General features: G+C 45.8%; 1 protein-coding gene across 1 annotated transcript in view; it reads right to left on the bottom strand.

Moving 5' to 3' along the window:
• Window positions 1-14,993, bottom strand: part of CECR2 (CECR2 histone acetyl-lysine reader) — a 453,428-nt gene that overhangs the window by 184,001 nt on the left and 254,434 nt on the right. The window contains exon 4 of the mRNA XM_086952894.1: window positions 14,612-14,751. Coding sequence (XP_086809020.1) covers window positions 14,612-14,751 — 140 coding nt within the window. The remainder of the gene's footprint in view (window positions 1-14,611; window positions 14,752-14,993) is intronic.

Genomic DNA, 14,993 nt, shown 5'->3' with positions numbered 1-14,993 from the left:
TATTAGTGTCACTATTGGTTTTTACATACACATGTTTTGAGAGACTGTTGTGAAGTAGCCCTAGAGAATTTAAATTGAAGAAAAAGTGTCACTGGACCATGGCAGCAGCTGGCACCCGGAAAAACTAATTCAAGCTGCCGTTGACAGTGTCCAATCATCTTGCATGGCCATGGTGGGCAGGCGCGCCTTGTCTAAAACAGGCAAGGCACTGCCCCTCTAAAAAACGTGTGGGGCACTGCTGGGTGATTATTACTCTGGATTGGATCTTGTTTTGTTATTGTCATAGTAGAAGGGCTGAGTGAGACCCAGGTTGGCTGAATCATTCTAATACATTTTAGTGATGTGATGCAGATCACCACACTAAAATGTGTTAGTCTAACCCCTAATGAGTGGTACTTGGCAGTATACTTGGCAGGGCTGGATTCTCACAAACTATCTGAACCAGACTGCTCTTGCTTCGTAAGCCTTTTTTTTTTTAGCTTTTGTGGTTGACCGATGCAAATTTTGTCAGAAGTCAGTATCGCTTAATTAAAAAAAAGAGATCGGTGTGATGGGTGGTGGAGGGTTTATAGCAGCAACCAACGCTTTAAGCATTTGAAATCACAGTAGTGATCACAGCTGCCACCAAAGCAGGGGAAACAGCAGCAACAACAGATTCTGACACAACAAGAGGAAACAAAAGTGAATGTAACAGTAACCTCTGCATAAACAGTAGCATTGGTTTAACTATAACAAACTACAGCAACAGTGGCCACGATAGCTGCGACCAGTGTCATCACCAAGGCCAAACAGTAGCACCTGTAGAGCAAGCGGAGCAGAGCTCACAGCAGCTCAAAACAACTTTCCCCACAGGACAACAGCAGCCAGAAAAACAGCTGCCACTATGGCAGGATCAACAACAGCATAATTTGTCAGAAGGGTAATAACAAGTTCAGAGACAACAACTGCAACAGAAAAGGTCATAGGTTTTACCATCGCCAGCTGCCTCAAAAGCAGCAGGAACCACAGAAGCAGCAGCAACAGTTGCCACAAAGCAGGGATCCCAGCACGAATACCAGCGGTCACAACAGCCGTGATCACAGTTACGACAGTACAGCAGAGACCATGGCAGCAACCACATCTGCAACAAAGGCAGAAACAAAAACTGCTACCAGCAAGGCAGTGCAAGTGACCACAGTTTATCACAAAAGCCGGGAACATCACAGTAACCTCTGCCCCTACCACTGAATGAACAGTAGAAATTACATCTGCAACCACTGCACAGTTCACTTCTGTTACCAGTAACCACTGCTGCCACTATGAACAGTGTAAGCACAAGAGGGACTATGGCATCAAATCGCTGCACCATGGTAACGAAAAAGCAGCTACAGAAGTTTCTATAGCAGAAGAGTGGAAATGCAGCAGCAATATGAGCCACAACTGTGCCTCCAGCCACCACCACCATAGTAGCAATAGTACAAGTATAGCAGGAACCACAGCAGCTGTTACAGCAACAAGCAGTACAGACTACGGTTACCACCACAATGGGGACAAAGGCAGCAACGACCAGACCAATCACAGCTGCCATCTTTGTGGGGACCACCTTATCAACAGCTGTAACTACATAAGGAACTGCTACATCAACCACATCGACCAGCAGAGCAGGAAACAGGGCTTCCACCATGACAGGGAAAACCGCTGCCAGCACAAAAGAGACCATAACTACAACCACTGCTGTATGCAAAGCAGGAAAAACTACTAACAAGGCAGAGCCAAAGCAGTAGCAACAGTGGGGACCAAATTAGGACCACAGATGCCACCATGGCAGGACAACAGCAGTGACACCATCTATCTACCTAGAAGCTACAACAGCGGTCATGACAGCAGTAACCACAGCTGCCACTCTGGCAGGAGCAACAAGAACGTAGGCAATGCAGGGAAAATGCCACTGTCCCCAATTATAATCACAACAGATCAACAATGACAGCTACCATAACAGCAAGAGCAACATCAGTGACAATAGGTGGTACTAAAACAGCTTATACCATAGCAGCGACAACAGCCACCAGCACAGAAGAGACAACTGTGACCATGTGTTTAGCCACTGTGAAAAACCAAAACAAGTGACTAGTGGAATGCCTTGCTTAATTAAAAGGGGCAGAATTCCAGGACACCATTTGTTTTTGCTCACTGAGGCACTACAAACCGAGATGGATCATATGCAACTCAGCACTGGCCATGCATCAATATGAACAGCCCAGCCCAAATGCGCAACTGAAGCGGTCGCTCCCCACGCTCCCCGAGACGCCTTCCTGCAACCTGGTATCGTTGCGCTCAGCACTTCTAATTCCCGAGCCTGTTAGATTTGTGTGGATTAATTTATTTATTTATTCAGTGACTGTAGCGCCTAGCAGCGTAGCGCTTGAGCATAGCACAGTGATCCTAGACGAGCCCGTTTGCTCTGTGTGGATTAATTTATTTACTTATTCAGTGACTGTAGCGCCAGCAGCGTAGCGCTTGATCATATTTACAGTGATCCCAGACGAGACTGTTTGCCTTGGTGGCTTAATTTACTTATTGTAGTGCCTGATTTTTAGGCTGAACAGCCGATTTGCCTGACATTGCAGCCTCGTGTGCATTTGGAATTGAAAAGCGCTTGCACTGCCTGCATTTGTGCCTGATTGTGTCCTGATTATAGCGATATCCCGTGCCCCTCTTTCGCTTTGTATTTACTACAGCCATCTTGTTGTTGTGATCCCTGCCCAGTGGCTCCTCCCCGCTCCCGCCTCCCAGCCGACCCTACCTCGCCCCCGCCCCCTCCACTATCCATTTATGACAGCTGCTTTAGCGCGCAGCGTTCACGCGCAGCGGTCGCGCCCCATTCGCGCCGAAGGTGCGCCAAAGGTAAGCCCGTCTACGCCTGTCCGCGCCAAGCCCGCGTCCAGCACCAGACCCCCTGTCACCCGTCCCATCCACCCCTCCCGCTTTACATACGCCGCCTCCACCCTCTTAGCTCTTAACCCCGGCTGACTCTCCAACTGCGCCCAAGCCGCCCCTGGACACACCCACGGACCCTTCACATGCAACTCCTGCAAGTTTGACGGCACCAAGACCAACTCCTCATCCACTAACACCAAACAGAGACCTGACACCAACCACCTAAAATGCATCCTGCTCAACACCCGCTCGGTCCACAGACACGCCATCGACCTCTGGAATCTACTAGACACCATCTCTCCGGACGTCGCCTTCCTAACAGAAACTTGGATGAACGCCTCCTCAGCCCCAGACATCACCATTGCCATCCCGGAAGGCTACAAGATCATCCGAAAAGACCGCACCAAGAAAACAGGAGGAGGCATCGCTATCGTCCATAAGAATTCCATCTGCATCTCAACCAGCTCAGACGTCAACCTCGCTAGCGCCGAACACCTTCACTTCCAGATCCACACCGACCCCAAGACCACACTCAGAGGCACCCTCCTCTACAGGCCACCAGGACCCTGTGCACAATTCAGTGAAGACATCACTGACTTTATCACCCCACACGCCCTCCCCTCCGAGAACTACATTCTATTGGGAGACCTCAATTTTCACCTGTAAAAAAGCAACGACAGCAACACCACCACCCTTCTGGACAATCTCGCCAACCTCGGACTCAAACAACTTGTTAACACCCCCACTCACCACGCAGGTCACACACTCGACACTATCTTCACCTCCAGCAAACATATCTCCTTCAGTCACACCACAGCTCTCCATTGGACGGATCACAGCTGCGTTCACTTTATCTACAAAAAGACCACAACTCACAACCACCCTCAACCTACTCTGCGAAGAAACTGGAACAAAATCACCATCGACCAGATCTCCTCATCGCTTCTTCAAAACCCCCCTGCCCACTCTTCGAACCCCAACCAAGCAGCCATTAACCTCACTCAATGGCTAACCAACAGCGCCGACAACCTAGCACCCCTGAAAAAACGTCAAATGAAACTAGGCAACAAAAACGCCCCCTGGTTCAACGATGAAGTTCAGAAATCCAAAAAACTCTGTCGCTCCCTTGAGAAGGCATGGAAAAAAGACCCAAACACCAGCACCAGGGACGCCTTCAAAAACGCCACCCGCATACACCACCAACTGATCCGGACTGCCAAGAAAGCCGCATTCAAAGCCCGACTAGACAACAACTCCCACAACAGCAAGGAATTATTCAACATCGTCAAAGAATTTACCAACCCCACTGCCAACTCCAACGACATCACTCCCTCTCAAGCTCTCTGCGACTCCCTAGCTTCGTTCTTCCACGACAAAATCCCGGACATCCACAACAGCTTCAACAACCAACCCGGAGACCAACCCACCCAACCTTCTGCCGTACCTTCACCCCCCTTGAACATCCTTAATGACTGGAACCCAATCTCCACTGAAGACACCATCCGCCTCATGAACTCCATCCACTCAGGATCCCCCACAGACCCATGCCCTCACCACATCTTCAACAAAGCAGATTCCATCATAGCACCACATCTCCGAGACGTCATCAACTGCTCCCTCAACTCCGCCACTTTCCCGGAAAGCTGGAAACACGCCGAACTCAGCGCCCTTCTGAAAAAACCCACAGCGGACCCCACCGAACTCAAAAACTACCGCCCCATCTCGCTCCTTCCATTCCCGGCCAAAGTCATTGAGAAAGCTGTCAACAACCAGCTCACCGCCTTCCTCGAAACCAACAAATCCCTCGACTCCTCACAGTCCGGCTTCCGAGCCAAACACAGCACTGAGACCGCACTCATCGCAGCAACTGACGACATTCGAACTCTACTGGACAATGGAGACACAGTCGCCCTCATCCTCCTCGACCTCTCCGCAGCCTTCGACACAGTGTCACAGCACCCTGTTACAACGCCTCAGAAACATCGGAATCCAAGGAAAAGCACTGGAATGGATCGCCTCGTTCCTTGCCGGCAGAAGTCAGAGAGTCCGCCTCCCACCATTCAAGTCAGAGGCCACTGAAGTCATTTGCGGCGTGCCACAAGGATCTTCACTCAGCCCCACCCTCTTCAACGTATACATGAGCCCCCTCGCGGCCATCACACGCCAACACAACCTCAACATCATCTCCTACGCTGATGACACTCAACTGATCCTCTCACTCACCAAAGACCCTAACACCGCCAAAACCAACCTACATGAAGGAATGAAAGAAGTAGCCGAGTGGATGAAGCACAGCCGTCTGAAACTGAATTCAGACAAAACAGAAGTCCTTATATTAGGTACCTCCCCCTCTGCCTGGGACGACTCTTGATGGCCAGAGTCCCTTGGAAAAGCACCCATCCCGACAGACCACGCTCTGAACCTGGGCCTCATTCTGGACTCCTCACTCTCGATGACCAGACAAGTCAACGCCGTTTCATCATCTTGCTTCAACATTCTTTGCATGCTCAAAAAAACATTTAGCTGGATCCCCACCGAAACTAGAAAAACGGTCACCCACGCACTGGTTACTAGCCGACTGGACTATGGAAACACCCTATATGCCGGTACCACCGCAAAACTTCAGAAAAAACTCCAACGCATCCAGAACGCTTCAGCCAGACTCATACTAGACATCCCACGTAATGACCACATTTCTGGTCACCTGAAAAACCTCCACTGGCTCCCCGTCAATAAGAGGATAACATTCCGCCTCCTAACCCACGCACACAAAGCACTTTACGAACTTGGACCCGAATGCCTAAACACACGACTCTCCTTCTACACCCCCTCCCGCCAGCTACGCTCCTCCAACCAAGCCCTTGCTGCTATACCTCGCATCAACAAAACCACCATGGGAGGAAGATCCTTCTCCTACCTGGCGGCTAAAACCTGGAACTCTCTTCCCATTCACCTTCGCCTCACTCAGAACCACCTAGCATTCAGAAAGCAACTTAAAACCTGGATATTCGACAAGTAATTCCCCACCCTTCTCCAAGCGCCTTGAGACCCTCTGGGTATGTAGCTCGCTATATAAATTGAATTGAATTGAATTGAATAACCTCCATTTGGGAGCAAAAGAAGTCCCAGGCCAATTACGGTCTTGTTGGACCTCAACACTGAGGTACTGTTTGAGTCTTAAAAAGTCAGCTTGGACCTAGGCCTGTGAATACCCTTTCAAATACACAAGCACTGTCAAAACAAGTTTCCCTGGCTCTAGCATGTAACAACTGTAAACGGACATACACAAATGTCCCAAGACTATTTTATATTGATGCAGCCTGCCTCCTTCTGTGCATTCTATGTCTGTACTTATTCCCACTCAAATGCTAGGTTTAGCGAGGAGTTATTTGGTTGACAAACCATGAGATGCACCAACATGTTTGGACTGGTACTTTACCTGACTACAAGCAACAATTAAAACATCCCAAAACCTACTATGCTACTTTCTGTTGAAGACTGGCAGCACTACAGAAAAACATGTAAAGAACTTCAAGCACTGATGGTAAGCACTTTCCTACTTGTGAGCAATTCAAAAATACTATGAAGTGCATCTACCAGAGTGCAAAGGGAAAACTGGTGCAGACTTGTGGCAGTGTGCTCCCTCGCCACTTAAATGGGTCAAAGACAGTTATGTATGTCAACATTTAAAAAGGTTGGGGCACCAGGCCAAGATCATTGAGAGCGCATGCATTATATACGAAGAGGTGGTGGGGCTGCTTCTAAAGAACACATTTATTCGGCGGTAACGCTGTTTACCATATCAGACACAAAATATTAAAAACTAGGCAAAATGAGAGCCCAGCAGTTTATAAATGATTGGAGGATTGTATTTTCTCATGTTTTAATTAAAGAACCATGTAGCAGTCACAATCACATTGAAAAGATCAACACATTGATTCCAGTTTACAAAGGGCAGCAAAGATTAAGCTAGACGTTGCTAGGGCAGCCAGCTGATCTTTCCCTATTGTGAAACAGTTTGTATTCACCAGCCTGAGTTTGGAAAATGAGCGATAGGCACATGCATTAATAATTAAAACAGCATAAAACACTACCATCACTCCCCTGGCTATGCTATAAACGGCTGTTCTTTGAATTTAAAAAGCCTGTGGTTTCTAAGCAGGGTTGATGTACTTTTATAAGTGTGATACTGATATTTGTTTTCAGTCTCAGAAAAAAGACCAGTGTAGGAATGGAAATCAAGTGCAGACTACACTGGTAAGGAGGTGGACCGGAGAATGTTATGGTGTAAACAAGGTAGCAAGGGTAGGTAGGATGTGGGACAAAGAAAGGAGCATGAGAAGGATTACAAGGGTGATGTCAGGCGGGAAAAGTGAAACAAAACTTGGGGCACAGACCCTCACCTCATTCTATCTTAATTACCTGATGCAGTGGTTTTCAAGCTTGAACGAGGTGCTGCCAGTTCCCTGATCCCTCTTTAGAGGGCAGTAGGAGCATTGAGGACAATGGCAGGAAGTGCCGCCAGGTAAAAAAAAACTGAAATATATGAATACAATTCAGGAATACGTTTGCCAGGTCAAAGATGTTGTACTGTGATAAAATAACTCTCCCATGGCTCTGGAAGAAGCCTGGCTTGTTGTCAATTTGGTGTTAGGGATCATCCATAGTTAAATGGTGTCAGAATACCAGCAAAACCTTTAACATCATCTGGGCCACTAGGACCATATTAATTTTGCATGCTGGACAATTCTGTAATTATTATTATTAAATTTATATGGCGCACAGCTACCCGGAGGTTTCCCAGCGCCTACAGACACGCACTACAAGGAGAAGAGGGTTTTAAAATGTTTGCGAAATTTAAGATAACTTGTTTCGTGGCGTAAGTGAAATGGAAGTGAGTTCCATAGGGAAGGAGCTAGAAAGCCAAAAGAACGGACTCCCATTCTAGCTCGTTTGATCCTCGGCACTTGGAATTTTAATTTATTGGAGGAAAGTAGTAGGCGTGAGGGACAGTAATGGTGTACCAAGGCACTTAAAGCCTTCTGCATTTAGCAGAGGGCTTTAAATTTAGCACATTTGTCTATTCTAAGCCAATGTAGTTTGATTTGATTGATTTGATTTATCAACTTAAACAGCGCGCGATTGCCCGAAGGCGTCTTGGCGCTAGGACATATAGCAGGCCTCAACTATGGAAACATAACTCCCTTAACAGTCTGCAGTGAAAAGCCAAGTTTTCACTGCCTTACGGAATAGAGCCAGTGTTGGACTTTCTTTTATACCAAGTGGCAGCCGGTTCCATGCCCGTGTTGTATGTACCAGAAAACCTCTCCCACCCCAATTGGTTCGTTTGAATTTTGGAATATTAATTAATTTCAATTGCCTTGATCTAAGCATCCTGCCTGGTTCATACAGTTTCAAATTGGTACGCAAAAACTGTGATCCTAGGCCCTGAACAGCCTTATATGCCAGGCATAGTGATTTGAAACAAACCCTCTTTTCCACTGGGAGCCAATGCAGAAGTTTTAATTTAGATGTAATTGGCTCATATTTGGGGATACCGAGCACCAGCCTTGCAGCTGCATTCTGTAGGCGTTGCAACTTGTTTAAGATTTGTTTTCGGGCTCCAGCATACAAGGCATTTCCATAATCTAATCTAGACAATGCCAATGCCGTCACTACTGTTTTTCAGGTATCATCTGGTATGTAGGGCAGTAGTTTCTTTATCATCTTTAGGATGAACCAAACTGTGGATGCAAGTTTGTTTGCTTGAGCGTCAAAAGAAAGCTTGATGTCTAAGGTCATTCCCAAGTTCCTTACTTTGTCTACTGGGTCTGGGCAACTCCCCAGATTGTCTGGCCACCATGCTGGTGACCAGATGTCATCATTACCACCCAGCAACAGCACTTCACTCTTGTCGCCGTTTAACTTTAGACAGTTGTCCATCATCCACTGACTGACCTGTGACATACAATGTTTGAATTTATCTGCTGTCTCATTCACCTCCTTACTGATAGACACCACTATCTGGGTGTCGTCAGCATAAGATACTGGGGTAAAGCCACATTCCCTTATAATTTTTGCCAGCGGAGCTACATATAAATTAAAAAGGGTAGGGCTTATTGCAGACCCCTGGGGTACCACACACGGTGAACTAAAAGATTTGGACTTTACTTCACCTAACTCAACAAAGAAAGTTCTATTTCGAAGGTATGATGCAAGGAGAGATATTGCAGACTCATGGACCCTTGCTTCTGCTAGGCGGGCCAGGAGTATTTCATGTGTAACCGTGTCGAAGGCCGCCGATAGATCTAATAGTACTAAGGCGGCCTTCCCTCCTTTGTCCAGCAGCCTCCTGAGTTCTTCAACCGCCATCAGCAGAGCTGTTTCCGTGCCATGTCCCTCTCGGAATCCGTATTGAGAAGGATCTAACCATCCGCCCTCTGCTATATACCGAGATAGCTGTTTATTTAGCAGCTTTTCTAGGATATTCGCCATGAATGGGATCCTTGCTATGGGTCTGTAGCTGCTGGGCTCATCACTATCCAGTTGACAGAGTAAACCTGTACTTGAGGTCTTTCTGGGGAGTTGGCAAAGCAGTCTGGCCGCAGAGTTCTGGACTACCTGAAGCTTGCGAAGCACTTCCTTACTAGCACCCAGGTAAAGCATGTTTCCATAATCCAATCTGGACATTATCAAGGCCTGGATGACAGTTTTTTGCGAAGATGATGGGAGCATACAGAGAATCTTTCTTAGCCATTTTAGAGTAGCAAAACAGGTAGAGGTGACTTTAACCACTTGCTGCTTCTTAGACAGTTGGTCGTCAACGACGCCAAGCTTGCAAGCCGATTGTGATGGGGAGGGAAGATCGCCCATTTGAGGAGGCAAATGTTGGGGCCCCAGAGAGTTTTGTTTCCACCAAAATTTAGGAGTTCTGTTTTCCCACCATTTAGTTTCAATTTTTTTGTGTGCATCCAGTCACACATTTTTTTTAGCCCCGACTGGACCGATGATCCCTTCGAAATCTCTTTAGAGGAAAGAGAAAATGAGCTGGGATTCATCCGCATACAAATATATTGTCAGCCCTGCTTCCTCTGCTATCGTGGCCATGGGGCTGACATAGATGTTGAAGAGCAATGGACGGAGTATGGAGCCATGAGGAACTCTATACCGGAAACCTGAGTCTGGGAGGGAGCAATTGAGATAAAGACCTGAAAGGTCCTGTTAGACAAAAAGCTGGACAACCTCTTGAGTGCTGGGCCGACAATGCCCCTCAATTGTAGAATTCTTAAAAGGGACGTATGAGAGACCGTGTTTAACGCAGCACTCAAGTCCAGTAAAATGAGTGTCACAGTGTCCCCTTTGTCGACATGTTGGCGAATAATCTCAGTGACTCCCAAAAGTGCGGATTCCGTGGAAAATCCTGCTCTAAAACATGACTGAGACGGGTGTAGAATGTTCTGTGACTCAACAAACTTCGTCAATTAAAGGTTAATATGTTTTTCCAGAATTTTGGAATAAACAGCAAGCAAGGAGTTCGGGTGGAAGTTAGATAGGACCTCTGGGTTAGAATTAGCTTTTTTTAATAAAGGAAGGACCATAGCATGTTTCCCAAGTCGCTGAAACCCTCGCTTCGCGTAACGATGCAGTGAGGAGTTCCATAATGATAGTAAGTACGGGGAGGTCGAGTTTTTGCATCAAGGAAGAGGGGACCGGATCTTCGGGGGAATCAGATTTAATACTGGTAAGAATATTACAAAAGGAAGAGATACAGAGTGGAGTCCATTCATCGAGCAGGATACCTTGACTATCTTTAAGGACCTCCTGCAAGGAGCCATCACATTGAGGTGAACAATTATTCGGTTGCAAATCTGGGATTGTATTAGTGTTATTGAATTCAGAATAAATTGTATCAACAAAAAAAGCCGCCAGTTTGTTAGTGTTTTGAGTCAAGACCCGGAGGCTCTGGTTGACAAGTGTAACCTGACAATTCCTTCACTACTTTAAACAAAACTTTTGGACAATTTTTTGAACGTAAAATAGTGTGAGTGGCGTGCTCAGCCCGACCAACGTTGCACATTGAATGGTAGCTATTTAAAGCTAATTTATAAGTGGATTTTGATACTGGATTACAATTTTTCCTCTAACGTCTTGCTAAATTTTAACTTTTCGTTTTTTTCTATTTTAAGTTTCTCTGAAAACCAAGGAGCGGGAGGGCGATGGTGATCCAATTTCTTGTTGGACAGTGAAAGATATGCATCAATTGATGATGTCAGCTAGTTATGGATAACATCAACATCACCTATATGAGTTATTGAGGTAACAGACATGGTGTTATTAGGATGGAGGTTCAGGCAGTTTACATCTATTTTTTTTCCAATTTCTACAATTCCTGGCCCCGGATGAAAAGAGGAATTGTTAAGGCACATTTCATGTTTAACTTTAAATTCCACCAAAAAATGGTCAGACCAAGGAATAGGGATGGCAGTCTGGCACGAGACATTGGTTAGGTTAGAGAAAATGGGGTCTAATAAATGTCCAGCCAATGGGTAAGGCCTGAATTGTGAAGAGAGACATTCATTACAGACAAGTCAGAGATAAGAATGGAGCTGATAGTGCAAGAAGCTTCATTAAAATGTAAGTTACGGTCACCTAGAATCATGAAATTGGTGGCTTTGAGTAAATAGGGGGCATTAAGATCTGGGAATGTGGCTGCCCATGTTCCTGCCGGTCCCGGGGGACGGTAAATTAGGGTCCCTGAAAGTGTAAAATTAGGGGAGAGTAAAAGTTTAAACAGACTTGCTTCACCGTCCTTGAAGCATGAGTCCTCCCATTTGCACGTGTAAGAGCAGGGAAAGAAAAGCACAAGAGTTGCGCTGCAATATGTGCACCTAGCCCCTAACTTACTAAATCATCCCCCTTGTTGCTCCCACTGGCAGATGTTCAGAAGGCATGGTTTTGCCCCTGTAGAAAATGAACAGGCACATCTTGCATATGCTCCTTATGAGGAAGTGCACTTGGTCCACAGGCTGTAAGCAGGCATGATGTGTGAATTCTGAATTCTGTTAGCTCAGTGAAAGATACTTTATGATTCAAGACATGCAACCTTAAAAAAGACTCTGCATATTTATGATTCTTCTAATGTCCAGTTCCCTCATGAAATTAATTGCAGCTTTGAGAAAACGGTTTGCGATGTGAACATGAATGTGTGTTAAAAGTAAAACGAAACATATCCGGACATAGAAAGATCATGCTCGCCACTCGGTCTTACATTTCCTGTTGCAGGCAATAAATATTTACATCAGTCCTTCTAAATTGGTTGCTTACTTAAATCTAGACAACATTAGGGTATGCTGTCATTAACCTCTTTCAAGGGTTAATAACAGCAATCAACAACTGAACGTGGATAATCAACTTTGTTAAAGCATTGCACCACATAAGCAGAAATTTGACCTATTTGAGCTAATAAAACAGGTGGAAAATTTACCCATAATACTGAGGATTCTGGCTTACACAGTGAGGGCGGAAAATTCATGATTATGTAGAAAACGCACAATTACTTTTTCCCCGCAACTGTGTCTGAATTGAAATGAGGCAGGTAAAAAGATGGAAGGCTTTTGGGCATTGGGAGGGTGGGGAGAGATGGGGGTCTGCAAGCCTGGCTTAGTCTTTAGGAACAAAGGTTTCCAGTTTCGTGAGGACGACCCTTCCAGGATTCGGATGCAGCTAAGCGATCACCAACCACATACGAAGGCGCCACAGGGAAACTCAGGCACGCCGCCAATATGGCGGTTGTGCCAGTCCCCGCAACACGATGGGGGTGGGGTCAGCGCTGGTGACAAGCTTGCGCCCGCCCTCCCCGCGCTCGCCCATTGGTCTCGGAAGATTTCCCCCGGAAGCAGTCCAAACGCTTCCGGGGCAACGCTGGAAAAACTGGTCCCGGATCTCGCCAGGACATGTTTAGTCCGGTTTGGGGGCAAACCGTTCTTGAAAAGAGCCGCCGAGCGGCGGCAGAATCTCTTCTCCGCATCTCTGCCACTGAAGCAGCAGCACCTCGCCAACCACAAATGCGGAGGACTTCAGGAAGCCTCCGTTTTTTCTTTCCCCACCCACCATCCCCTGAGGCAGTGAGGTTTTAGGAAATAATTGTGTCAGGCTTGTGTTTAGTGGTTTTTTGACTTTTAGGTTTTTAAGTTTGTAAACTGGTAGTCATTTACTGAAGAAAGCCATTCATTATGTTTTACTTTACAGGTTAATGTCAATTTTCTTGTTGTATTTTATGTCTGAGTATTCTTGGTCTACGGTAAGGTCATGATTGCTAGGTCAAATTTTACATCTCTTAGTAGGCACCCCATTTTGTAACGGGACGCCTGGGAAGAGAGGGGGGGCAGTAGTCCCTCATCACACTCCAAGGGGCGTTACGGCCGGTAGCCTGAGGGGTGCAGGTAGTTCCGCTTCCGGTAGGCCACTTGGGCCAACCCCTGCGCAGGCGCAGTGCGCGCCAACGTGGCCTAAGATTAGCCGTTGGGAGGTAGGATGGAAGGGCGTAGGAGGTGCCTAAGGAAAGGAATCTGGTGGGCACACGAACCTCCTGCGCAAGGTCACTCCGGTAAAGGGGGACCTGGCAAGTAGTTGGGAACAGTCATGACCTTGCACGTAGGCTTATCCAGGATATGCAGAAACGAAATTTTACATATTACAGTTTTAGGTTAGGTATGACTATGTATTAGACTCATGTTAAGGTTAGCCATAAAATATGTTAAATATCTGCATTCAAAATGTGATGGAATATGTTTTGGGTTTTCTGCGTATATGTTAACATTTATTGTGTTATGAATTTTAATTATGTTTTATTAATTTGTAATAAAATACTGCCTGGGTTATACGACCCCTAATCCAAAGAGTTGTTTTGGATGTTTCATTATCGATGCCACAGGGAGTAAGGGTAAACCCATCATTTCACGGAAGGGTACTCGGCAATACCAGGCCATATTGGTTTTGCCACTGAGAAGCTCATGAAGCTGGGTGGAAGACAATGTTAGGTGTTCTAAACCCCTGCTTACTTTCTGTATTTTCGACTATTTGCACCCCCTCTAACCCCAAAGTCCTCTCAACAGGTAGGTTGGGATAAGGAGTCAAATGTAATGGGCTTTTTTTTTATGAGGAGTCAAAAGGTAGCTGGTCTCACTTCAACTACCTGTGACATTTTAACAAATCAATATTCATATTCCAGAGCCCTACACAACTCATTTATCTGTTTTAAGGTTAGAGGGTGGACATTACACACATCCAAGTCCTAATTGAATTTAAATTTAAAATAGGCCCAGTACTTAATATTAACAAAGAAAAGTTGATACAAACAAAATACTGAAGTCAAGAACTTGAATCACTGAGGTTGGAACAATAAAAGAATACGTAAAGCAAGCTACAAAATGCAATTCCTAGAGATTACAGATCTTACTACTGCACAATAAGGCTAAGGTTTATAAAGGGTAACGTTTGATGTCATCTGAAGGTAAAACCAATTACTCTTAGCAAATTTCTGAGACTGTTTCATTCTAAACGTGTGCAAAAGTCTCCCATTATAGCAGAATTTATTCAACACACTTACATCTATGCAAAAAATACCATGTTCGCAACCCAGGTGGATCAATAACATTTCACCCATCAGAAAACACAGCTAGCAATAAACACCTACCCTTCCAAGCTCTTTAGCTCATTGATTTTCTCCAAGGATGGCTCTTCTCTGTACATCCGTGTGCCATAGAAATACCAGTACAGAGCACCACTGGAATCCTCTCCAAGCGGTTCCACCCGTAAGCTATCTGCATCCAGACCCTAGGTGGGAGAGAAAGACACACTTAATAGTGAAAATCTAACATGCATTTCTCATGAAAGGGGTTGTAAATAAAAGTAAATAAGGTGAAAAATACTAGAAACCACCCCAGGTTTCACTCCATGTTGACAGGAGCATGTAACCACAAATCTGTAGCAGGCTAGACCCTTCTCTATGTAGAGATCACCTTTCGGGAAAATCAATAGGGTTAGATCTAGTCAGAGCAGGGAGAGTGATATTCTAG

Source organism: Lissotriton vulgaris, chromosome 1_2 (genome assembly GCF_964263255.1).
Source record: "Lissotriton vulgaris chromosome 1_2, aLisVul1.2, whole genome shotgun sequence".
Taxonomy (NCBI): Eukaryota; Metazoa; Chordata; class Amphibia; order Caudata; family Salamandridae; genus Lissotriton; species Lissotriton vulgaris.
This window is presented reverse-complemented; position numbering and strand designations above follow the sequence as displayed.